The sequence below is a fragment of the Panicum virgatum genome, chromosome 8K (genome assembly GCF_016808335.1).
Source record: "Panicum virgatum strain AP13 chromosome 8K, P.virgatum_v5, whole genome shotgun sequence".
NCBI classification, from domain to species: Eukaryota; Viridiplantae; Streptophyta; class Magnoliopsida; order Poales; family Poaceae; genus Panicum; species Panicum virgatum.
The window spans coordinates 15031717-15059478 of NC_053143.1; the positions used below are offsets into that span (position 1 = coordinate 15031717).

Genomic DNA, 27762 nt, shown 5'->3' on the forward strand with positions numbered 1-27762 from the left:
GTCAACACCGACTGAGCTTGAATTCAACCATAACAAGACGGTGGCTTATAATATCGCACATCTACTTTCATTTATTCAAACAGCATGAATATTTCATAACATGTATATATGTATATAGTGTTTGAGACAGAAACAAGGAACCAACCTTTGCGGATACTATGTATGTGAGCACATGCACTTTTTTTGAAGAGATACCAAGAGGGTGACACAAGAAAACTTCGAAGTACGTATAACATTAGTAACAATTTCTTGTATCTAATTCCATGCAAGTACTAAATTAAACTATTGGTGTTTATTTGTTGTTTACAGATTTGGAGACTGAAAGAGAACCTCATCGAACCGGAAAGAATCAGGGCAATTCAAGAATCACTCTGTGGATTCCTGTTGGATGAGGTGATAAATCCAAAAGGTGAATTTCATTCTGATCCAATGATAAGTGTGGCTCGAGCTGATAAACTCAACAAATGCCGCAAGAAGGATGCCGGTGCCGATGACGATGCAGATGATTAGAATTATTGAAGAATTTGTCGGAAAAAAACTTATGAGAATTCATACTTGTAAATATTATTGTCTTTTATCCATGTATGTATATAATTTTTTTTATTTTCTTTGCTCCATATACAAATACGAATTTTAGATACAAGTACGAGTACGAATACACAAACCGCTGCGAGTACGACTACTAATACTAATTAATTGAAATTGAAAGGAAAAAAGAACAAATATAAAGCATCAAAAAGAAAAAAAAATCGTTACTAAACTGCTCGGCCTAGCTGCTGGCGTGGCCAGCAGTTTAGTACCGGTTGGTGTTACCAACCGATACTAAACAGGCCGTTTAGTACCGGGCCAGCTGACCGGTACTAAGTGCGCGTGCACTTAGTACCGGAGGAGCGGTACCGGTCGGGAAACCGGTACAAACCAGGGGTTCCCGACCGGTACTAATGAGAGATTTTCTAGCAGTGAGCATTGGTGAATCGATACACTGCAACTTCTGGCATTTGTACGGCCTATGGTATTTCCGCAAGGAGCTATGCTGAGGCTCAAGCCATCCTCGCTAGAACTTCTATCCCACCTAACTTTATATTTAAACATCTACTGTGTCTTATCTTTACGTTACATGTACAATGTTTTGCACATCCTTTTCCATTCCCTGGTGACAATAGCCTTAGAGAGCTCTATCTCGACCTGTTTTTTTTTATAACTTTGTGGGAGGCTAGAGGAATTGGCGCACTACAGGAAAATGGTCTTCCAGGGATTGGGCATGTTCCTTAAGAAGAAACAATAACCGGTTAATGTGGCACAAAGTAATGCATCAATTGCACCCCGATACTCAGTTTTCGCAACGGGTCCCGTGCGGCAACGAAATGGCGCGAAACCACCCGAAACATGAGTTTTGTACATAAAGTAGTGGATTGGGCATGTTCGTTGCAAAGAAACAAGAAACGGTTAATGCGGCACAAAGTAATGCATCAAATGCACCCAATACTCCGTTTTCGCAACGGGTCCCGCACGGCAACGAAATTGTGTGAAACCACCCGAAACATGAATTTCTACCTAAAGTAGTGGATTGGGCAAGTTCCTTGCAAAGAAACAAGAACCGTTTAATGCGGCACAATGTAATGCATCAATTGCACCCCGATACTGAGTTTTCGCAACGGGTCCCGTGCGGCAACGAAATGGCACGCAACCACCCGAAACATGAGTTTTGTACCTAAAGTAGTGGAATGGGCATGTTCATTGCAAAGAAACAAGAAACGGTTAATGCGGCACAAAGTAATGCATCAAATGCACCCCGATACTCCGTTTTCGCAACGGGTCCCGTGCGGCAATGAAATGGCGCGAAACCACCCGAAACATGAGTTTTGTACCTAAAGTAGTGGATTGGGCATGTTCGTTGCAAAGAAACAAGAAACGGTTAATGCGGCACAAAGTAATGCATCAAATGCACCCTGATACTCCGTTTTTGCAAATGGTCCCGTGCGGCAACAAAATGGCGCGAAACCACCCGAAACATGAGTTTTGTACCTAAAGTAGTGGATTGGGCATGTTCGTTACGAAGATCACCAGCAGGTTTATTTCTTGGCACCGGGCAATGACAAGGTGAAGGAAAAGTTCATTGGCAAGGACATAAAAAGCAAGAAATCATGCCTGTGTATCGGCATGCCCAACAAATCGTTAGAGATACCTGCCAATGTTCTTGCCAATGTTCTACCGGTCAAGGTCTTCAGTGTGCCAATGTTCTACCGGTCAAGGTCTTTATGTATGACAATAACATCTATTTGTTGGGCATGCCGATACACAGGCATGATTTGCCGTCGCTGGTCCAATCTATAGGACCTGTAATGCATTAATTTGCTAGTGACCTAATTGTGTAACTAGTTTCTACTCAGAAGCTTGTCCTTCAGATTCCTCATAAAATAAAATATTCTTATGTGTGCTATATAATTCTTCCATTTCTTTTTATAAGCAAAGCACGCATTTTGATATTCAAAATTACTAAGTTTTTACACCAACAAATACCCCAAGAGTTTGTACGTTTTGAGATGAAAATTTAGTGAAAATCGAATTTATATTTGGAAGTACTATCATATCGTGTTGTTTTTCAATCATAAGCTATATGCCATGTAAGACGGCACATTAGCAGTCAAAATATAGCACTGCAGATAGTATGATACTATTCTGTAGGATGTATTTTTAGTACTCCTCTTGAAAGTCTATTAGTGGGATTCCTTGTGGGTTGAAAAATAGGAATAAGCCATGTTTTTCATTGGTTACTGTCTTTTCCCCCAACATGAACTTTTTTATTAAGAAGGAACCGTTATTTTGTTGGAACAATTGGACTTTATGACAAAAAAAATTCCAATTTATGGCAATTGCATAGTGACCAATTCACGGGGTTTATATATAGCAGTAATGTGGACAATTGTCTTCCTCATAATGGAAGCTATTTTACTAAGAGTAAAGTCCATTTTTGGCCATCCAACTCTTGCCTCGGTTTGGTTTTGGCAATCGAACTCCAAAACCGGGTATCCTTGACCATCTAACTCTCAAAACCGTTCATATTTGACCATCCTGGTGGTTTTGGGTGTGGTTTTGCTGACGTGGCTGCCACATGTCGGTGGGACCCACATGCCATCTTTTTTTTTGCTGACGTGCTGCTGGAGGCCAACAGGGGAGGGAGAAGCCGGCGGGGACGGAGCCGCCGCCGCAGCTGGCCTCCGCGCGGGCCGCCGCCGCTGCCTTGGGCCTCGCCGGAGGAAGGAGGATGGAGCTGCAGCTGGGCGGGGCGGACGCGGTGCTGGGCAGTGGCGCTCAAGGCGCTCATGCTCGCGCACCTCGCCCGGCCCCGCCCCCACGCCATGGCAGCTCGGCATGGCGGCCGAGCTCGCGCCGCCCAATGGAGAGGAGGGGGCTATGGCTCGCACAGGCCGCCGAGGCGCGCACAGATCCAGCTCGAGGCCGGAGGAAGAGGACGGCACGTGCGCGCCCACCGCCGCCGCTGCAACGCGCCGGCTCGACCGCGCACACACCTGCCACCGCCGCACCGCGTTCGACCACGTTCTCGCCGAGGATTCTCCGGCCCCGGGTGCCGACGTTGTTATCCCGATGGCGGACTCCGGCTTCTACACCGTGCTCGGGCTTCGCCGCCGCGCGCAGGCCGTTACGCCGCACGCGGGCCTCGCCGCCGCGCGCTAGCCCGACCCGCTCCGCACTGCCGCACGCAGGGGCCCCGAGCGCCGCTGGAGGTAGGGAGGCCGGCGAACTCGACGCGCTGCCTCGCCGCTCCGTCAGGGCAGCGACGGGCGGCCGCCCGCGCGCCGCGTCGCACGGCCGCAGGGAGCAGGGGCCATGGCCGCCGGATCCGGCGCGCTCGAGCTCCACGCCATGGCCACGCGCCACCGCGACGTCCTCTTCCTGGAGGAGGAAGGCCGGCGTGGGAGGAGTAAGGCCGCCGCCGCCGCCACAGAGCCGGCGTGGAATGCCGCACTCGGCTGTGGTCGCGCCGCCTGCCCGCGTCGGCCTCCGCGCCCGCGCCGCGCAGGCCACCGGCCGAGGGAGCAGGGGAGGGGGCGGCGTGACCCCGCGCCGGAGAGAGAAATAGGAGAGAGAGGGGAGGAAAGAGAGAAATATGAGAGATAAAAAAATGACAGGTGGGTCCCACCGACATGTGGCAGCCACATCAGCAAAACCACACCCAAAACCACCAGGATGGCCAAATGTGAACGGTTTTGAGAGTTAGATGGTCAAGGATACCCGGTTTTGGAGTTCGATGGCCAAAACCAAACCGAGGCAAGAGTTGAATGGCCAAAAATGGACTTCACTCTTTTACTAAAGCCCAACTATAGGGTGTCCTGTGGCTAAACAAAATCCCCAGAAAAACATATAACAGGGACAGATAATTGGCACACTCATTTGGGTCTCTAAATTTTAAAACTAAGTTTCTGCACTCAAATAAGCATGCGGCTTGAATAACTTACATCAATTGAGGTTTTAATTAGCTTGAAATGCTGCAACTAGCTAGTGTGGTCATTTTATGATAGAGTTATTGTATACTATTGTAATTTAGGCATTACATGTTGATACAAAATTGTTTCATACCTTCAGCCAACAATAAAATCTGTAATGCCAGCAAATTGAGAAGCAAAAATTGTCCATAGTAAAATAGGTTGAAAGAAGTATGACTGAAGCATGCATAAGTTCATAATGGATTTATACTTTTTTTTTACTTTAGAAACAGGAAACAATTTCCAGCCTCTTATAGATTTATAGTTATGAGCTTTTATTGAATTCTTCTGAGCCTAAAGTATAGGGCAGAATCCCACTGAAATATATACAATAAAAATGTGCAATGGATAGAAGCATATTTGTCCTTCACTTGAAAGACGTAACTTAGTGCCTGACAAAACTTGAATGAAGGTGCAAAAAGAAGAAAAACCTGGACACATTGCTACCACTTTTGGGGCGCCCAAGGACAAAAGGATGACCTCCAGTGGTGACCAAAGCAATAAGTTGTTACCATTAGTGCTCATGGTCGGCAGCATTCTATTGTTTTACAACAACTTTGCCTTCGCCCTTTCGAATTTCTTTCTATTTTCTTGCTGAGCTAAGTGGAGATGATTGTGCCTCCTAGTGGACTTTGGTGCCCTCGTGAGAATTAAAATTATAGATGAGAAGAAGCTTAAGGAGACTGAAAATGTAAAATGAAACTGCAGTTGACTTGAAGGGATATGCAATGATGCTACTTAGCACACCACAGGTGATGGAAAGTACCCCACAACTTGGGTTCATCTCTATCCTATCATTGCACTAGAGACAACAAATGCATAGCCTAACACACCAAAGAAAAATGTTGTTTGATTGAGGAGTTCTGTTCTATGTGTTTTTGCTGACTATTACAGTGTATAAGGTGGTTTATGGATAGATGACAGTACTACAGAAACTATGTATACAGTTGGTTCACAACTATTTGTACAGTAACTTTGCTTCTAAGAAAAATCGCATCATCAACAGTCGGTTCACAACTATTTGTACAGTAACTTTGCTCCTAAGAAAAATAGCATTATCACAATCAGTTTTAGGAGCCGATTAAATACTTGACTTTTATAGTCAGTTCTCATCAGCAAACCGTCTATGCAAACAGTTTTTCATAAAAGACGAGTGAGACAAATTATACGTGAAAATTGTAACTCTCGACGAAATCTATAACTTTATAGTTGATAATTCTTTTTTTTATTTCAAGTCATTAACGTGTGTAATTAATCATCTAAAGTTTCAGCCAATAAGGAGGAAATAGAAAAACATCTCATTATTGCCACTAATGAACCATAGGCGCGGGTAGGAGGTTGCAATATTCGACCTCTTCTTGCAGCACTTTTGCATATTTCATTCATAGAATGGTGGGAGTTGAAGGATGGCCACGTAGGACCTTGTAGGTATAAAAAATATTTTTTTCAAAAATCTGCAAATTTGGATCAGATGTACTATTATCGATGGTTTTTAGGCTAGAACACACTATACAAGTAAGCAATTATCAGAGTCAGTGGATATAACTGTCTGTGATAATACAATTTACACGTCAGCTCTTGTTTTTTGATCGTTGGTGAAAATGCCTCAATTTGTGCAGTCAGCTTGTCATTAGGATCTCACTGTACAAATGCATTTCTATAGTCAGTTTTGGAACCCTCAGATTGTAGTGACAGTTTTAAAATTGCAACTTACTGTTTTGAATTTGTAATTGCACTTAGGAAAAAAAAACAATTGTGTTCTTGTTTTTTTCTGAACTAATTCTACATGCTAATTTTGTACTAGCATGATGCATGCATAATATGTACTTTAATGCCACAAAAGTCGGTTAGTGGGACGGAAGATTTCAGGAAAATAAGAAATATAAGGAGTCACGCCTCACTTCTTATAAGTAAATGGGGTCATCCATGTTTAAGGTTTTCTAAAATATTTTTTGGTAAGAATGTACTCCATAGTGTTCAATTATAACCAGTGTTATTATTACAGGTGATTATTATGTATTGCTGTGGTACCTTGTTATTTGTCCTATATCTGTGTTAAGATATGTTTTCTGATAAATAGTTTTATTGGAAAGATGTGTGAATAATTCTGGAGTCTGGACATCTATAATTTATAAACTTTGAAAGATATTGTTGTACCATGGCTTTCTCAAGGTGATGTAGCACTGGCCCGATCTTCTGATAGGTATGGTAAATTTGATCAGTGGAGACTCGACATTGGTGATCTAGGCTTCTAATAAGACACAATTCGAAGTCATGCAACCGTTACACCACAGCTCCACTTGTTATCAACCAAGCACAACTTGATTGACCTCGCCAAGAAGGCTTTTCCTACAAGTGAATCGAAGAACACAAGCAAGAAGGGATAAACTTGCAATCTGAAATTACAGATGTATATGAAGCAAAGAACAAGATGGGGTTCAAGCTTTGATCACAAAAGGACTAATCACTACAGTGGTGTAGAATAAGAACGAGGGCCCTAATTCACAGCAAAAGGACTCGATGTCACTGCTATGATGAATGATGTTTGTTTCTCAATGGAAAATTAAACTCAACAAAACCCTAACCCTAATGTGAAAGCTTCTGCTGAATATACGCTCCATGGGTCGACCTAGAACCCCCTAGATATGCCCCCGTTGGGCTCCAATATGATACACGGGCCAACAGTCCAAAAGACGGTGGAGCAGCAACCTGATAGATTCTGGATGTCCACTTATTTCAACGATTCCCATTGATTCAGATTGAATTTTGATGTGGGGCCAATGTCATTGGAAGCTCTATGAAATTCTCTTTCCATCCATTCAAAGAACGTCCAAAACGGATACTGTATGCAACCTAGGCATCGTTTTTAGTGTGTGCTGCTCCTGGACTCCGAGGTGGACTCGAACTTGAGTTGTTTTGGGCCTCCATCTTAGCGGCTTGAACTGAATTAGCCTTGGGTCTACTTCATAACTTGGATACCCTTGATGGACTCCTTTTTCATGCCATGCACTAATATGCATGGGTTTCATGTCCTCGTCACAAGGATTAAACTGTTGATGGATTTATAAATTATGAAAGATGTTGGGTCCATACTAACACACTGTGAAGGATCCAAATATGTACAATGATTTTTTAGAGCTGGACCGGAGTACATATTTAATTATGCTTAGTGCCAGTGAGAGACCATGGATATATAATAGACAAAAAATTAATTTATATCCGAAGAATCATATGAATTGGTTGTTTTTTTCATCTGCTATATTTTTTGAAAGGTTAAAAGGGGTGGAGTAAATCTGTTTTTATTTTCTTTGAAACTAGTGCCCTCTTCCTCTGCATGTAGAAAAGGAAGAAATAAATCAATCAAATTACGAGAAGCTTCGTAAAGCGCTTCTTTAGGAGTTAAACTTCCATTCGTCCATATTTCGAGAAAAAGTATTGTGTTTTTCATTTCCATTCCCACAAGAAAAAATACTATAATTCACATTTCGAACAGGCAGGCATGGATACAGTATCTATAGAATAACTTGCATCTTGAGAGTTCTTTCTGAGTTCCGTATGATATCTGCGATCCCTCTTGATCTGTAACTCAATATAGAGATCAATGGGCTCTCTCAAGTTAGCTATAGGTTGTGTCGTATCAATGATTTCTACGGAAGGCGGTAAGATTATATCTTGAGCGATTATATATCTAGGACCTTGGACGCAAATTGATGCGTCTCTGACTCCATAGAGATTACTTCTCAATACAATATTTGTTTGGGGAAGTTGCTTAATGGTTATTACTGTACATATCTATTAAATTATTTACACGCATACTGTTTCTAGTTCAACCCACCTGGGAACTAGTACTAATTATATACCCTACTTCAATTTTTCTTTTCATGTGTTATCATGGCCGCTTTACTATGATGACATTACTTCTATCATCTAAAACAGTTTTTGGCATGTTCATCAACTTTGGTGTGGGAGAGTACAGGCTGGAAGCAACACAAGCATTTTCATCTGTGGAGCAAAGCAAACAAAGACAGGCACAAGCTATCTTAAACATGTAGTTAACCAAAGCAACAAGCCAAGGTGATGGAACTCAGGGGTGGGCCCACCTCAATTCAAGGGTATTCAGTTGAATACCCATTATTTTGAGCAAAAACTTTTGTATATATACATGTATATGCTATGTATACACTGTAAAATGATAAATAACAGCAAAATACAACGATTCAGTGTATTGTGGCCCAAACTCGTCTCCCTCTCCGCCTCAACCAGCCAGCCCAACGGCCAAATGACCCAGGCAGCCCAATAGCAGGCCCAATCCCCCTATCGCCTACCCCAAACTCCCAAATGGGTAGAGCAGCCCACCATGCACGCTCCTCCAGCTCCCTGCCTCCCTCACACGCACGCTCGCTCTCCTGCTCGTGCTCCCTCACACCTGCGCGCTAACCCTAGATCGGCCGTCGGCGCCGGCACTCCGGCAGGCGGCGGGCGGCGGGCGGGTGCCGGGCGGCGGCAGCAAGGCGCAGAGCGGCATGGCAGGGGGGCTGCGCGTGGCTGGTGGCCGGCGGCGATCGGCGCACGGTGTGGCAGCACCGCGGCAGCCTGCAGCCAGGGCACGGAGCGGCGAGGCGGCGGCCAGGGCGCGGCGCGGCGGCTGCCAGGCGCCAGCGCGCGGCGGCTGCCAGGCGCCAGCGCGCGGCAGACAACCGGGCGGCCAGGGTGCGGCGCGGCGGCTGCCAGGCGCCAGCGCACAGCAGACAGCCGGTCACCGCAGCGGGCATCGTCCTCAAACCGAGCCAGTGAAGTGAACCAAGATGAGGATTGACGAATTTATCCATATTTCGTGAAAATGTGTCATTGCAATTTGTGATTACTTATAATTTTGTGAAAAATTAGCTCCAATGTAGGGACGGCCAGAGACAGTGAACCAAGGTGATTTGAAATTTATGTATAATTTCTGATTACTTATAGTTATGGATTTGTGAAAAAAGTAGCAGTAATGTATACATGTAGTCATAATTTTCTAAATCTTTAATCCTTCTAATTTGTATGTTTAAACTATGAAAAGGAATAGGGGTGGTAGTGCCGCCATTGATTTGAAATCTTTCTTGCAAGGAGCTGCGGCAAAGAAAAAACATCTTGAGTCAGAGGTTGTTGCTCCACCTACTAATGAAAATCAAAGGCAGATAGTGGTATTTCAAGGGCAGAGTAGCAGTGGGACAAACACCATACCTCTTGAAGCAGAGAGAGATGAGCAGCAGCAGCCACCAGCTAATCCCTCAATAATTGAAGATGATGAATCCATGCCTATAGATGAATCTGACTCCGGCGATGAAGATGATAGTAATTATAATATAGAGCATGATCTGGGATTGAGGCCTCCTATCTCAAGCTATCCCATCAATGACAAAGATTCAGTTAGAAGGTCATACATTGCATTGGGACCATGTCAACCAAGAATGAAGAGAGAATTATTTCCCCAACATGAATGTAGAGGTATGCGCCGATTCCAACCTAAATGGTTTGATGAATTCAAGTAGCTAGAGTATAGTATGCATACAGGTGCTGCATATTGCTTTGTTTGCTACTTGTTCAAGGATAGTAGCAAATATCCTGGTGGAGATGCTTTTGTTAATGAAGGTTTTCGAAATTGGAATGTGAAGTGCAGAATTTGTAGGCATGTTGGTGCTATCAATAGTGCTCACAATGAAGCTGAGGAGAAATATAATTTGTTCATGAAACCTAGGACTTCAATTCATGAGTCTATAGGCTCAAACAGTGCAGATTTCAAGGCTAAGTATCTAGCTCGTTTGACATGGTCACTAAAGTGCATAAGGTATCTTTTGCGTCAAGGGTTAGCTTTTCGTGGTCATAATGAGGGAAAGGATTCAAACAATCAAGGGAACTTCAGGGATCTTTTGGCTTGGCAGGCAGGGAATTTTGAAGAAGTTAATATGGTGGTTCTTGAAAATGCTCCACACAATTGCCAGATGATTGACCACAAGATTCAGAAATAACTTATTGCTGCTTGTGCTCATGAAACAACCAAATTTATTATAGAGGAACTTGGTGATGAATGCTTTGCCATTCTTGCTGATGAGTCTAGTGATGCCTACCAACAGGAACAATTGGCCCTTTGCTTGCGTTATGTCAATAAAAATGGAGAACCTGTTGAGCGGTTTCTTGGTCTTGTGCATGTTGAAGATACTACATCATTGACTCTTAAACAAACAATTCAGTCCTTACTTATCAAATATCAGTTGCCTTTATCCAAGATACGTGGTCAAGGGTATGATGGAGCTAGTAATATGAAAGGTCATGTCAATGGTTTGAAGAAATTAATTATGGAAGAGTCCCCTTCTGCATATTATGTTCATTGCTTTGCCCATCAACTTCAGCTAACCCTTGTAGCTGTAGCTAAAGAGAATATTGATTGTCAATGGTTTTTTGGGCAACTTGCATATTTGTTGAATGTTCTAGACATGTCTTGCAAGAAAATCCGCATGCTTCGCATAGCTCAAGCTGAATACATGATTGAAGCACTGAAATTGGGTGAAATTGAAACTGGCCAAGGATTGAATCAAGAGATGGGCTTAGCAAGACCAGGTGATACACGTTGGGGATCTCATTATAGAACTGTTATGCATGTGATTCGTTTGTATCCTTCAATCAAGAAAGTGCTTTTTAGAGTTGGGAAAGAAGGTAAAGGGGCTGAGGCATTAGGAGCTCAAACTATGCTCAGAGTATTTACCTCATTTGAGTTTGTTTTTCTGCTCCACATGATGAATGAAATATTTGGATACACAAATGACTTATGCAATGCTTTGCAAAAGAGGGAGCAAGATATTGTAAATGCAATGGATCTTCTTGAGCTCACAAAGGTGGAATTGGATGTTTTGAGAAGAGATGCTGGATGGGAAAAATTTCTTAAGAATGTCACTTCTTTCTGTGAGAAGCAGAAAGTTAAAGTTGTTGATATGGATGGAAAGTATATTCCTATTCAAAGATCAGCTAAGTTCTATAGAGGTGCCACAAATTACCACAGGTTTCATGCTGATATGTTTTTGGGTGTCATTGATAGGCAACTTCAGGAGCTGAATAGCAGGTTTGATGAGGTAAACACAGAGCTACTTAGATGTATGGCAGCATTCAATCCAGCTAATTCTTTTTCTGCCTTTGATAATGAGAAGTTGGTTAAGCTTGCTGGGTTCTATCCTCGTGACTTTGATTTTCAAGAGAGGAACCAACTTCATTTTCAACTACGCAACTATATTAATGATGTGAGAAATGATGAGAACTTCAAAAATTTGAGAAGTCTAGCAGACTTGTCTATGATGCTAGTTAAAAGAGATATGGTTTCTCGGTATGACATTGTGTACAAACTTCTCAAATTGGTTCTAGTTCTTCCTGTTGCAACTGCTGGTGTTGAGAGAATTTTTTCTGCAATGAACACTATCAAAAACAAGTTAAGAAGCAAGATGGGACAGGATTTTTTTGAATAATTGTTTGACCACATTCATTGAAAGGGACTTCTTCTTGCAAGCGAAGGATGAGGACATCATCAATTATTTTCAAGCTATGAAGGACAGAAAAGTTATCTTGTAATTTGTAAGCATCCTTACCAATGCCATTTATTGTTTTAGTACCTCTATTTTCTATATGTTGAACAATTTCAGAATTCAGATTATGAACAATTTATGTTGTTAGTACTAAATCATGTGCTACTAATATGTATGATGTGCTACTAATATGTATGTTGGGCTGTTAAAAAAAATTCCACTTCTAACAATTTTGAATACCAAGGTCCCAAATCCTGGGCCCGCCCCTGATGGAACTAAGCATTGGTATGCTTGTAGTGGGTTTGGTCTTGCGAATATTCCAAGCTCTGATTATGTCTTGAGACTACCATAAAAAATGCTTTTGAAGTGCTGGCTTCTGTTTCTTCTGGACATGGGCACATCCATTTCTTTGTTGCCATCATATCAAAGAGTAGTCTACCCGTCCTTTCTAGATAATCTAAGCTAGCACCCATCATGAAAGGCAAGAAATTTGTTCATCACCATCGATTGATCCTTTAAGTTACTTCCTTGCTGGCTACAGTATTTCAGTGCCCTCTCTGGCATTGCCATCTCACAAAGAGTGGTATGCGTCAGCCACCTGGTGGAAGAAGGTGAACTTAATTACTAGCTTTATATGAATTTCCCTTATTCTCATGTCGTTCTCCAACAAAATATCGTTCTATCACAGATAATAACTGATTGGTTGACTATTTATACTTGGTATGTTATCACTAGTTTATTCCATATGGTTAATCTGAACTTTTGTTTACAGAAACCACATTATGTTCACAAAATCTTGAAAGTTGCCGCATGATTATAATCAACTGACCATTTTTTTCCAACGACAGCCAACCATTTTTTAAATGGTGAGTTTTCTTTAGTAGTAATGAAACCAACCTTTCCAAAGCAATCTCGTGACTTACTACTACATTTTTTTTCTCTCACCGTAGTGTGGTGCACTACCCATGCTAACACTTTTGAGACTGTGCTGCAATTTCTATATGGTAAATTAATCAATGCACACTAAAAGTCTAAAATGTAAACATAGCCACCATATTGTCTCTTCTTTTTGAAAAGAAACATAATGCAACCTTTTCAAAGATGGTGAAATGTAAGCAAGTTGGGAAGGGAAAGAACATCGCCTTTATCAGCACCCAAATTTTAGAGTGGACACAAGGATTTGCAATATGATGCCCTTGAATGGTCCAATGAAAGGGGACTAGATCCTGCACTGAAGTGCATATCCAACTTTGAACTGTCACCGCTGTCAAGGAATTACAAAGTGGTAAATGTGGTACAAACTGTATCAATAAGTGTACTGTAAATAGTTAGTAAACAGGAAGTCAAACTCCACTATGTGCGTGTCCAATCAGGTAGGTAAGAAACTAAAACTATTGCAGATCCAAATAAGATAAATGTTCATTTTCTTTGATAAGCCATTTTTTGGGCATGGCAATTCAGTCAAGGAAACATAAATTTGCCCTAAAATACAGAGAAATCGATCACTTTTAGTGCAGCATATCAGTGTATAACTAAAAAGAACATAACAATAATATGATAATATCTTTGAGGCATTACCATGATAGGTTTACTCGAAAGAAAGGGACAAAATATATAAAAAAGAATGCTGGGAACAAATTCATCATCACCATGTTCCGTGCCATGTATTCCACAGATTTGCACATAATATGAATGGAACATACATATATGATAAGGAACTTTATACAGTTGCAAACAGGTGGGCAGGTGTGTTGTTCCTGCAATTTAAGTAGAACTATACAAAATGATTTCTTTGATTGCATTTTGCTAAATTTATTTGGAGAAGTTGATTTTGATATTAATCCGTCTATTTCTTCCTTTTCTCATATGTCTCGAAACTGACTAAATGGGATCAACAACAAACTTAAATACCATATTTTAGTCGGGATTAGTGCATTACCTTGGGCAAAATGTTTATGTTGTGTCACACCATGAAATTTTTGGATTTCAGGATGTGATTAAAATTAAAAATAAAACAACAATTTTCTCATTTTCGCAAACATTTTAATTACAAGGAATTTAGTAAAAATAAATAAATAAATTGGTTGTTTTTCTAAATCTAAATGAGGTTGTTTGTTTGCATTCATGCCGCTTTGCATTGTTTTATTGCTTGTGGTTCGATTTGAATTTGAATTTGTGGAGTTTAAATTCAAATCAAATTTGTTGAATCTTTTTGCAAAAAGAAAAAAAATAGGAAAAAAACATTTTCGGCCCAAACCAGTAGCCCGGCCCGTTTTTCTTTTCTCTGCAGCCCGATCCGCCACCGGCCTTCCCTTGACACGCAAGCCAAGGACTCTCGATCGCCTCTATATAAACACCGCCCCCCTCTTATTTTCTCTGCGCCCAGAAATCAGTGCCGCCGGCCCTGGGCCCTTTTTTCTTTTCTGCGCAGACGCCGCCCCCCTGCTCCGCTTTCCCTCTGCCTCCTGCATGCCATGCATGCACTGCTGCCGCCCGTGTCAAGTCGCCCCTGCACCCTGCGCTGCCTGCCGTGCATGCCTGCGCCGCCTGCCGCCCTGTGCTGCATGCTGCGTTGCCCCCTGCAGCGCCGCCTCGCTCCTCGCACAGCGCCGTCGCTGCCTGCATTGGGCGAGCATGCCGGGTACCACGCCCCCATCGAGATCGCAAGTGCCTGAGGCTGCATGTCTCACTTCGTCTCAGTGCTACGAGGCCAGCCCTACCGCTCTTTGACTCCCCTGTCCCCGTGCGCCCATGAACCATGGGCAGGAGCTCGCTGGGACGGAGCAGACTGCACGCCGCGAGCTTCCGGCCAAAGCTGTGCTCCCCAACGCTGGTAAACCATCAAATAGAATCTCCATTGCCTCCTCTCCGTTACCCCCCACTCACTCGAGTTCCTCATGTAAGGAATCAGTGGGAATTTTGGAGCACAGAACCCCCCGTCTCCCATGGCTGTGTTCGTACGGGAGCTAAGGATGAAGACGAGGTAATTACAAAATTGCCACTTTTGTAATATGTTTTGGTTTTATTTCGGTTTCGATCCACTCTGGCTCCGTTAGCTTCATTTTAGGATGAGCTGTAGTTTATAGTTTAGTAACATTGTTGTGCCATAGTTCTTGTTTTTAAATTAAATATAGATTTAATTTGATTAATGTTCTCTCATCTAGTTTTCCTAATTTAAAAGCTAATTAGATATTTATCCAGATTTAATAATTAATGTTAACTTGATTAATATTAACTCAAAAGTGTTTGTAATTTAATTTGGTTAGTTCACATGAGTCATATAAAGCTGTGCGTTTAGATGCTCTCCCATGTTTCTTTCTAATTAATTGTTTCATTAGTATAACTTATACATAGACAATCACATATAAAATTTGGACTAAGTTCTACTTCCCCTTTGCAAATAAAAGTATAACATGAGTAAATTATAATTAATGATATTTCTTTAAATATCTTTACATGTGGTTTCTAACTAAAACAAATAAAGCTCATAGTTCTTTTGTTTTCTTTTATAATGTAAATCATCCGATAGTTGTTTCTTTTCAACCTTTTCTCCGTTTTCCGTGTTTCTTGCGCTCTCTTAACCGTAGCAGCGAGCCCTATTCTTTAGTGCGTTCTTTTAAAGCGTTTCGTTTGTTTTGGTGTAATGTTCTTAGTTGTACCTATTTGCTTTGTATGGTTGTTCGTTGATTGCTCCAGTAGAAGGATCGCTGTTTGAAGATTGAAGATCAAGAGTTCCTAGTGAGTAAGAGCTGAAAGACAGTAAGAGTAGATTTTCATTGGAGAAAGGCAAGTGACCCTAACCATCCTTCTATCTGTGCTTATTTACAAGAGTACTATGATTTAATTGGAACATAGAGAACCACCCAAGAAAATCATACAACCATAATACCATATGGCTCTGATCTTGGCTAAGTAATTAGATGATCTATATGTCGTGCCTGGGGCGTTTTGATTGGTGGATTTTGGGTTATCGATATTTGAGGAGCGGGTGAAGGAAGCTTCGTCTTCTGAGGTACGGCAGAAAGCAAGGGACAAGTGCGTACATATAGTGATTCTTTGTAAAGGCCTCGTAGCGTCCCTGTGCAATCACACCTCGGAAGTGTGGTATTGTGCCTGATCAGCACATATGCGTGGTTGGGTTCAAAGTTCTTCGGAATTTTTACGCGAATTGTGGTGAAAGTGTACAACCTCTGCAGAGTGTAAAACTGATATATCAGCCGTGCTCACAGTCATGAGCAGCTTCGACTCTCACATGATTAATTAAACTTAAAGATGCAATTAAATCATTTTTTGGTTATTTCTTGTGGCCTTGCTGGGTACCAATCATAAGTGTACTCACCCTTGCTTACTGCTGCTCAGAAGGAGAATGATGTATGAAGTCTGCTGAAGATGTTGCTTGTGAAGTTTGGAGTCTCCGTTTCCTGTGAAGTTTGGAGTCTCCGTTTTCAGAATAAGTTGTATAACTCTGATAGTCTTTTATTTGTTGTTTTCATTCTCTTTTACGTGATACTGTTACTGATTATTCACTTATGATGTCTCTATATGTATGAAACTTAATTCTGGCATACATATAGTTATGCATTCGGTTTTCTTCTTAAAACCGGGTGTGACATGTTGTAATGATGTGTTTTAATAAAGCTCTAGACAAATCTCCTCTTCAGGTTATTTTCAGGGGCAACCATTGGGCTCCAATTTGGTCCGTGATGAAAAAAGTGGAAGACCAACATATTTCAAAAGGCGCGTGCCATGCACTGTTCTTCCTCGTGAGCCCATTTCCTATGTAGTCCAACTCATGAAACCTAGGTCAACAAGGCAACTATATGCAATGTAGAACTTACCCGATCTCCATTGTTGACTGTTGTAGGCCCCGGCAGCATGCACATGCATTTTCTGAAGTCATAATATGACTCTTGAAAGTTGTCGATATTTGTACCTGAAATTTTTTCCCAAATGCCATTTCTATATTTAATGTAGCAATTACAAGAAAATTGCATTAGTTTGATAATTTTATAAAAAATGAACATGTTTTATATATCTTGTGACCAATTTAGATAGTTATATTATATGTGTAGTGGAGTTGTGGTCGAACTTACATGAAGTTGACCATATACAGATAGGAGACAAATATTCTGAAGCTCTAAAGATTGTTTGGAAAGCATATAATTATTTTGTGGAATTTTGTATGATATAAAGCTGACGCAGTTCATACAGGAAATAGACAGACCACCATGTAAAATTGTAACACCAAGAATTTGTAAAGCGCAAAATGTGCTTTGTACATGAGCGTACATACGTTAAGTTGATAGCTAAAAATTTTTAAACTGTTGCTTGGGTGGGCAATCGGACACCAATCGTTGCATAGAGCTTGTTGAATATATTCTATTTAACTACTCACATCCATAGTTTGGAATTAGGATCATGTAATGCTTGATGTTAGTGTTACGCAGGATTGTGCTACAGTAACTGGTCCCCTCCCATTCCAAACCGTAAAGCTTTCCTCTTGCCTGCGCCACCACACCTTTTGTCCATGCACTAAAGAGGATCGGAGAAAGAGAAGAGAGGGAAAATTAGAGCATGTCGTTGTTAGTTCCTATCGTTCCCCTTTAAAACATTAGTAGGGCTTCCTTTCATCTTCCTGTCTTCCTCCATTTAAGGGCTTTTCCCGCTATTATTCATGGTGGTGCCGCCATGGGTGAATCCAGCTAACACATATGAAGAGGGGCTCTGTCAGGGGAAACGGGACTGCTCACAGGTGTAGAATATTTCAGGATAAGGGATGGTACATGGGTCATACCTTATGCCATTGTAATTACTCGGACACGAGTAGAACTCGTTGGAATAGAAGGAAACTACCTGGGTAGTATCCGGGTAGGACTCCTAAGCTAGTATTCGGCTAGGATTCCTCGGACTATATAAGGGCAAGTAGGGACCCCCCTCCAATTATATATCATCTAAGGCAATACAAAACACCACACAGAATGTAGGGTATTACATATAACACGGCCCGAACCTATCTAAAGCTTTGTATTCCTTGCACCATCGTGTTCCAGATCTCAGCAACTCCTCACCTAAAAGTAAGCACCTCAGGAGTATCCCTCAGTGGGCTTGGCGGCTAAACAACAACAGCTGGCACCCCAGGTAGGAGGCATCATCAATAATCGAATAGAGAACTAGATGACATCTTTCAAGTTCGCCAGTGCCGTGCTCGACGACGATGGCGCATGTTCCTTCAGTAGCCACCTCACCTACACTGTTGGAGAAAGGCACATTAGTGCCGGTCACAGGACGGCTTAGTGCCGGTCCCTGTGGCTGGTACTAAATGGCCGGCACTAACATGACAGACGTTAGTGCCGGCTACTCTGACCGGCACTAACGTGCGTATGTTAGTGCCGGTCCGTAATATCAGCCGGCACTAACGTGCCCGACCCCGCCCGAGTCCTGACAGCAAGGTTAGTGCCGGCTGGTATAACTAGCCGGCACTAAATGTTTTTTCTTCTTTGTGTTTCTTTTCTTTTTGTTTTTATACGTATGGCTATGCATATTTCTACCGTATGTGACTACATAGTTGTACTATTTGCATTGCACAATATTATTAGAACAACATATTACACTAATATATATATATATATATATATATATATATATATATATTTGTCATGTATGGAACACTTAGGAGTTCAAAAGTACATGAGATATTACAAATTATTAAGCACATCAACTATAGTAACGTATCAGCTTCCTCGTCGTCGGATCTTCTTGGGCGACGCTTATACGGAGATCGCCATGAAATTCGCCCTTAGGATTTATGACTTCATCGAGTAGAAATCCGCATATAGCTTCTTGAATTGCCCTGATCCGAGCGATTTCAATGAGTTCTTCTTTCATCCGCCAACGCTGTCACATTTTTCGATAAAAACATGAGAATAAAAAATAATGAATTAAAATAATGAGCAGATGTGATTATGCTCACGTACATTGAATGCCTCCACTGTCATTTGCCCTTTTTCACTTGCAAAAGAGTTGATCCACTCGCATATGTAGTATCCACATAAGTTGTTTCCTTGTCCATGTCTCCAACACTATGAACAAATGTGGGTTACGATATAGAATTTTTCTGATGTTTATTGCGAATGACATTAGTAGCGAGAGTATATTCATACCGGAAAATCAGTCACCCAATGAAGAGGCTCGATTTCACCTATGGGCAAGCCTATGTGTTTGTGGAGGTAGCGACTCCATGCAGTATTTACCACCTCGATGATATCTTGGTACTTTGATTTATCTTGCCTTAACGAGTCGTACACCAAGACCTTGTGCTCCTCAATACGAATACAAAGCAATATCCAATGAAAGCTGTGCATATACATACGCATAACCAATTAATGTTGATTATATTAGTTATTAAATAGTATTATTAATACGAAGGGATTGAAAAAAAAGGCTAACAAAGAACGACTCACTGATGGTTGTATGGCAAGAGAATGAAGGGACACATGCTATTCTTACGCAACCCCCTGTATATAACATTGATTATGTCTCCAGGATTTAGCGCTACCGATTTCTCGTGTATAATATCGGGGTCGAAGAACCCGACGTTATGGAAGTTCTTCTTTCGGCAAATTTGAATTTTTGACCTACGGGACACAAGAAAAACGGGGATCAGTCAACACACAAGGCTAAAATAATGAAACGAGAGACAATACTTACATGCACCATACACTGACGAGGGACTTGTGAAGGGCATCTTGATGGTATAAATCGTAGAGTGATGCAAACTCGATATATACATCATCTGCCCCCCGCCAGAAATGCTCATCTTTAATCCGAGCTGGGAACATCTCTAATTTACTAGCTTTAGATTGCACGGCATACCATTTGTGTAACTCGGCCATTCTCGTTGGTAGGAATGGTAGCAACTCTGGCCATATCAAAGGTTCACCAAGTACAAACTTTTTCCTGCCGCGGGCATTCTGTAGGGCCTCCCCAAGCAATTGAGCCCTTGTTAGATCAGTTTGCAATATCATCCCAGCCATGGTCAACGGATCTCTTGATTCATCGGGACAGTCTTCATGCGGCACTATCAACGGAGGGATCGATTGTTTGGACTGCTCTCCGAGCTGGGGAACGGTCTTTGCATTAATCAGGCGATTCTTGGGGTTGCTGTAGCACTTTCTGATCTGCCGATCATAATACGACTCTCTTTCTTTCTCCTTGGTGGGATCTTTAATGAAGTGTTTAACAAAGTGTGCCTTTGCAACCGGATCTATTTCTGGCTTCTTGTTCGCAGCCTCCCTCAGTAGCTTGCGCTTCAGCAAGAAGGTTTGAAACGATTCTTCAGCCTCTTCCTATTCTGGAGCCTTATTTTTCTTCTTTCTTTGCTGCTTTTGAGATGGCTGGACCGAAGGTACCGTGTATGCCTTCTGTCGCTGAATCTGATTCTGTTGTGCGGCTGGTGCTGATGCCGGAATTGGCTCACTTTGTGCGGCTGGTGATGGCGGATCCATGCTAGGGTCCCGTGCAGGCGGTGGAGAAGGTGGGCCAACACTAGGATTCCTGTCAGCTAGCGTTGGTGATCTTTGCCTTGAGCACCGAGCGGAATCTGTGTCTGCTTGCACCAATCTTATGTCGCGCTTTGGCCACGCGATCCATGTGTGTACGGCATGTTGTAGTTCTGTTTCTTCTGGACTTATAGGGATTGGGAGGTCCATGTCTTCCCAGCGTTCTTCAGTAATTCGGTCAACAAAGACTCTGGCGAATCCTTCAGGAATCGGCTGGCAATGTATTGTCCCGCCCTCTTCTTGGACTTCTGCATAACCCTCAGCACAAACTTTGAGCTTTTTCCCATAAAGAACCAGAAGCTCACATTGGGTCCTAACGGTGATTTCGTCAATGGGGTCCCTTGGCCTGTCGGCACCCAAATTAGGGTGCTCCGTGGAAGCAACACTGCTACGATGCTGAGAAGGGGGGCTGATCTCCACATTGGCAGCTGGTTGGTCCGAGCATTGCCCAACTGCTACCTCAAGTGACATTATCCGGTTTTCTAAGCTACAGATCTTCTCTGCCACTACTGTCTTGCTTCTGCATCGGCTTCGGTAGGTTTTGAGATCTCCAGAAAAGCCATATTTCCATGGAACTACGCCCACGCCTCGGGTCCGTCCAGTGTGTTCCGCATTCCCAAGAGCGTAAGTCAGCTCGTCATTCTCTCTGTTGGGCTGGAAGGTTCCTTCTTAGGTACGCCTCATTGCGTCCTCGAGTCTTTGGGCAGCCTCTCTTAGTACGTCGCTAGTCACAAACATTCTAGTGTCGGGGTCTAGTGTGCCTCCATGAGCATAGAAGTAATACCTTGCTCGTTTGGGCCAACTCAAGGTCTGCGGTACGATTCCTTTTACAATTAAATTATTTTCTATCTTTTCCCATTTCGGAATAGTAACCTTATAACCTCCAGGCCCAAGTCTATGGAAGTTTTTCTTTTTGCTAGCATTTATTTTGCCTTGAATCGAGGCTGCCATGCTGTCAGCACTGTGTTTGTAATTCACGAATTCATTCCACCACTCTCGTTGTTTCTTCCAGACTTTATCAAAATCTGGTGTGAGGCCCTTGTTGACAAAGTTTGCCACCAATTTTTTCTTGAACGAGCCGAACTGAGTTGCCATCTTCTTAAATGCCCATCCCTTTACTTTGTCAGCTTTGCCTGGGGGAAAGTTGAAGTGCAACGACACCTCTTTCCAACAATTCTTTCTCTGAATCTGGCACGATATCTTCAGGTCGATCAGAGACTTTATTTCTCTTCCAAAGCTTGTATTTTATGGGGACGGATTCCCTAACAAGATATCCCAATTGATTTACAAATGTCGTCTTAATTTGACCAAGGGCTAGTGGCTCGCCGGTTGCTTCGTTGATCTCCGTGATGGTCGTACATCCTACCATCTTCCTCTTGGAGCCACGTTTCCGTTTAGGCTTCGTCGATCTAGATGCCTGAAAGAATCGCAAATTTATCAAGCGGTTTGCTAGCAACTAATGGACGTCGCGGCAGGTATGCGTAACCTGCATAACCCGCAAGCAAGGGTTCCAGATCGAAAATTATCATGATATTAGGTAACTTATTGACTGAAACATTCATAAGAATTTTTAACTGGAGCACGACTGCTTACACAAGGACTGAAATCATCAACAAAGCTAGCAACAAAACACAAATAGTTCGCAGCTGGGCTGCATGTGTCACAAACAATATCTTGCTCCTAACATATATATTGAGAAATCTTTTATCCTGATGCCTGAAATAATCACTAAACTTTTATACCTCGGCTTCCTCGACATTTTCTTCTTCCTCCCCACTAATATCTTGGTCCTCGTCGCCATGATAATGCAAGTTTAAAAATTGGCTGCCATCGTTCTCGTCCTCATCAAACTCTGGAGCTACGTACGCAGTACTATCACGAATGAGGTCATGCATTAACTCGTCTTGGTTGTCCGTAGGATCCATTTCCACTACATGAAACAATAAAAAAACATTAAGTATTTTCTAGTACTAATAAAATGTACATATTAGCAAAAATATTGTACACATGTTTATATTCATAAATGCTCACATGGATATTTAGATCCAGAAATCAAAACACCAAGGCAATCATAGCAATCATACAGAGAAATCGAAAAATAATCTGAAGCCTAACTATGAGACTAATAAGCTAAAAGAGCAAGCATGAGACTATGAGACTATGAGTCAAGATCACAAGTTGAATTTGAAACAGTCGCAAAGAGCGAAGCTTTCCGCCCAATAGGTAACGGTTGGGACACCCATTCTCTCTGAGATGTTCACTCCACTCCTATGATCGATTTCCGTAACTGGAGTTTCATGTTGATCTCTACCAGGTCCGAAGTGTCCCTTGAGCTGACAGTTATTGTTCTTAGTGTATCAAGCTGCTCCCTCAAATGTTCCTCTGTGTAGTTGCCCTGGTGGAAACAAGTGATAATTAAGATGATTTTAAATCATGCTACACAAATTATGGTTTCGAACAAAAGCACAACTAATCAGTAAATTGTTCTATAAACTGCCCGACGGGCTTGTTCATGTCCGCGACTAGCAGTTAGTTACTTCAACTAAATGCCCAGATGTTGAATTAACTTAATAATTGGTAAGACTGACTTCAATAATATTACGTGGAGGTGATTTGTACTGTAACATTATGAGGTGAACTTCTAGGACAAGCTGGATTGGCTGGCATAGTTGGAGGATTCCGGACTGTAGACTCCGACGAATCGAAGGTATTCTGTTTATTATAATTTTTCAACTGATCGATCAGCTGCTAGCTCCTCCACCAGACATCAGCTCGGTGGTCAAACCTCAAGTGATCATCATCATTCATTCATCAACTCAACACTGACTGATTAATCACTACCGCAACAGACGTGATCAAGAATTGATCACGGTACAATAAACAGTATTATATATACGATCCAGGATTATTTGATTCATATAAACTACTAGAAGTTAATTATTGTACTACATACTAGTGCTAGGGTAATTGTGCAATGTGGGGGAGCTCTCATGGAGCTACATGTTTTAAGGCAGCTTTCCATGGAGTCAACCTGCTCTCATCAGTTGCATGCCATGCTATGTGCAGAATCTGTGTTTCTGCAAGTGCAAGTAATGAATTATGATGATGTACTCCTACTTGTGTCCAAAGCATTGTCCCCTTTACTATTTCAGCCATCGGATGATACCATATACTAATATACTATCTACTAGTAGATGCAGGATTTCTGGGATCCTTGTGACTGAAAATTTTGTGTGGGCCATATATGACTTATGGGCCCTTTTATTTTGTGATTATACTAATATACATTGACAATAATTCTCAATAGCATGTTAAACCTGAACATCAGGCGTGAGATTTTTATGCTTTAAGCTAGTGCGGTAAAGAAAGGAAAAGAACAGCATCTGTTACTACCTAGAAGTCTGATTTGGAAAAGGAAGAAATCACGATCAGGCGTCTCTTGGACACTGAAGATTCAGGCCCACAGTTCTACACTTCTACTGCTCCTGTCACTAGATTTAAATGATGAGGAAATACACAAATGAAGTAATTGTCGGTGCAAGTTCAACAACACATACTCATGTCAAAGCAGTAAGATCCAAGCAAGGAGGGACGAATTCCAGTAACAAATTATTAACAAGTAGTTATCCCCAAAAAATACAGCAACATTTTCACCTGATGACGACGAGGTTGGGGCGCGGCCTTGGACGGCGGGGGCAGGGCGGCATTGGGGACGCGCGAGGGATGCGCGGCCGGCACGGCATGCCGGGCCGGGGAGGTCGACGGGGACCCGCGCCGGCGCACGCAGGCGAAGGCTGGCCGGGGATCCACGCGCGGCCGCGGGGGCGGGGGCGGTGGCGCACGGGGCCGGTGCAGGGCGGCGTCGGGGGCACCGCGCCGGAGATGAGGTAGTGGCGGCACGCGCACGGGGCCGGGGTAGGGTGGCGTCGGGGTGCCGAGGACGACGAGGTCGGGGCGGCGGGGGCAGGGCGGCACCGAGGGCAAGGGCCGGCCGGGGATCCACGCGCGGCCGGGGGCGGGGGTGGCGCGGCGGCGCACGAGCGCGGGCGAGCGAGCAGGGGGCGCGAGCGGGGCAATGACGACGTCGATCTAAATTCTGTGATTTGGGGGAGAGAAGAAAAGGGATTTGTTGCGAAGGTTAGTGCCGGCTGGTCTTACCAGCCGGCACTAATGCCCCTATGACATCAGCGAGACAAGTTAGTGCCGGCTAGTAATCCTAGCCGGCACTAACGTGCGCACGTTAGTGCCGGCTAGGTTTACCAGCCGGCACTAACTTGTCCAAACTAGCGAGAAAGAAAATTTGGCCGCGCCAATTCTCTTTTACACAAAATTTTTAATATTAGTAAATGTATTCATAATTGGCTTAATAAATAGATTAATAAATTGAAAATTGATATCATAATTTTTTAAGTATATTGTTAATTATATCTACACAATAATAATAGTAATTGAAGTAAATTAACGAATATGCAACCATTATCAATTATGTGTAGCGTATAGGGTTTATATGTGTATATAATTCTATTATTCATAATAAATCGAAAACATTTCATTTTGATCCATGCAAAAATATTCAAAAAAAATTTCAATAGTAGCATATACAATGATGTAATCAATTCGCATATTTCTTGATTATTTGTTTGTAATTTAATATTTCAATGCTTCTAGTAATGCAAAATTAGTGAATGTAAATAATATTTATATCATGCAAAAATATAATATTATCTGAAGATGATATTGTGTCCTAATTGGACGAATAGTATCGAGAATTGAGACAAATACGACACGGTGCGTTACATTACATCACTTAATGAGAAAATACAATATATAATTTATATAAAAGTACTACTCATCATCATTATCTACTGGAACATTGATAATCTTCCTTTTGACGAAAGTGCCTTGGACGTGATCACAGCGTAAGTAAGGCGTGTCCTCTTTGGATAAGAGGATGCTGGGGTCAACGTCAACTGAGAATGGAGGAAGGTCATCAATCTGGTCATAATCTTCCGAATTTTCTGAAATATTCTCGACTCCAATAACTTTTCTTTTTCCTGGAAGAACTATGTGCCGTTTCGGCTCATTTCCAGCCTTGTCTGCTTGAGACATCTTATCTGACTTCTTCTTCGGTTTGCTCGACATGTCCTTCACATAGAACACTTGTGTCACATCCTTGGCTAGAACGAATGGTTCATCTTTATATCCAATCTTTTTAAAATCGACTATGGTCATCCCATACCGGTCCTTCGTTACGCCTCCTCCAGCCACCCATTCGCAATGAAACAAAGGGACAACTATGGGTCCATATTCAAGTTCCCATATCTCCTCTATGACACCATAGTAGTTGTTCTTTTCTCCATTACTATTTACTATATACATACGGACACCACTGTTTTAGTTGGTGCTTTTTTTATCTTGAGCTCTCGTGTAAAATGTATACCCATTGATTTCGTACCCTTGGTATTGCTGGACAGTTATTGATGGTCCCCTAGCCAGCCATTGAAGTTCTTGATCAACTGTGTTGTTGCCCAATAATTTTCGTCTGAACCAGCCGTCAAAAGTTTTTATATGTTGGCGTGTAATCCAAGCAAAATTCTTCTGTGGATTTTCGGACCGTATAATATTCATGTGCTCATCAATATATGGAGCCACCTTGGATGAATTCTGAAGAACCGTGAAGTTTGCTTGGCTGAATTCGCTACAAGAGATGTTCATATTATATTTCTTTCCTAATGTGCCTTTTCCCTTTAGTCGCCCCTCATGGTGTGACACGGGGAGCCCAATCGGATTGAGATCAGGAAGATAGTCAACGCAAAACTCAATGACCTCCTCTGTTCCATAGCCCTTAGCAATGCATCCTTCTGGGCGAGAACGTTTGCGCACGTACTTCTTCAATACGGCCATGAACCTCTCGAAAGGGAACATATTGTGTAGAAAAACAGAACCCAGGATAGTTATTTCTGTCACAATATGAACTAGAAGGTGTGTCATAATATTGAAGAAGGAAGGTGGGAAGACCATCTCGAAGCTGACAAGACATTCGACAATGTCTTTCTGCAGCTTTATTAGATTATTTGGATTAATTGCTTTTTGTGAAATTTCATTCATGAACGCACAAAGCTTTACACTGCCAATCTCACATTTTCCGGTAGAACACCCCTCAGTATAACCGGAAGTAATTGTGTCATCAGGACGTGGCAGTCATGGGACTTCAAGTTTTGGATTTTCTTCTCTTTCACATTTATTATGCCCTGTATATTTGAGGAGTACCCAGACGGGACCTTGATACTGTTCAAGCAATCGAACATACTTTCCTTCTCCTCTTTGCTCAGATTATAGCTGGCAGGTTTTAAATAGTGTCATCCTTTGTCTCTCTTCTCGGGTTGCAAGCCTTGTCGTCCTGCTAGCTACTGCATGTCGCGCCTTGCTTCCAATGTGTCTTTTGACTTACCATACACTCCCAGAAAGCCTAGTAGGTTCACGCAAAGATTGTTTGACAGATGCATCACATCAATTGCGTTGCGAACCTGTAAGACTTGCCAATAAGGTAGGTTCCACAATATAGACTTCTTCTTCCACATTGGAACATGTCCCTGGTCATCCTTGGGAACAGGTTGGCTACCGGGACCCTTTCCAAATACTACATTCACATCCTTGATCATCGAGAACACACGCTTTCCATTACGGAATAGAGGCTTAGGACGAGTTTCGGGCTCTCCTTTGAAATGCTTCCCTTCGGTTCTTAGGGGGTGATCGGTAGGAAGAAATCGACGATGGCCCATGTATACGCACTTCTTATAGTGTTTCAAATAAATGCTATCGGTCTCATCATAACAGTGGGTGCAAGCCATGTATCCCATGTTCGACTGTCCCGAAAATTTTGCAAGTGCAGGCCAATCATTGATGCATACAAAAAGCAAAGCTCGGAGGTTGAAGGACTCCTGTTTATACTCATCCCACACACGTACACCTTCTTCTTTCCAGAGTAGTAAGAGATCATCCATCAAGGGTTGAAGGAACACATCAATGTCGTTGCCAGGTTCTTTTGGCCCTTCTATAAGCACCGGCATCATGATGAACTTACGCTTCAGGCACAACCAAGGAGGAAGGTTGAACATACATAGGGTCACGGGCCATGTACTATGAGCG

General features: G+C 42.4%; 1 protein-coding gene across 1 annotated transcript; it reads left to right on the forward strand.

The window, feature by feature from the left end:
• The first annotated feature begins 3849 nt into the window (after positions 1–3849).
• LOC120645490 (zinc finger MYM-type protein 1-like) lies at positions 3850–11998 on the forward strand. Its single transcript, XM_039922273.1, has 2 exons — positions 3850–3997; positions 10557–11998. Exons 1-2 carry the CDS (start codon positions 3850–3852, stop codon positions 11996–11998), a joined length of 1590 nt encoding a protein of 529 aa, XP_039778207.1.
• Positions 11999–27762: the final 15764 nt, after the last annotated feature.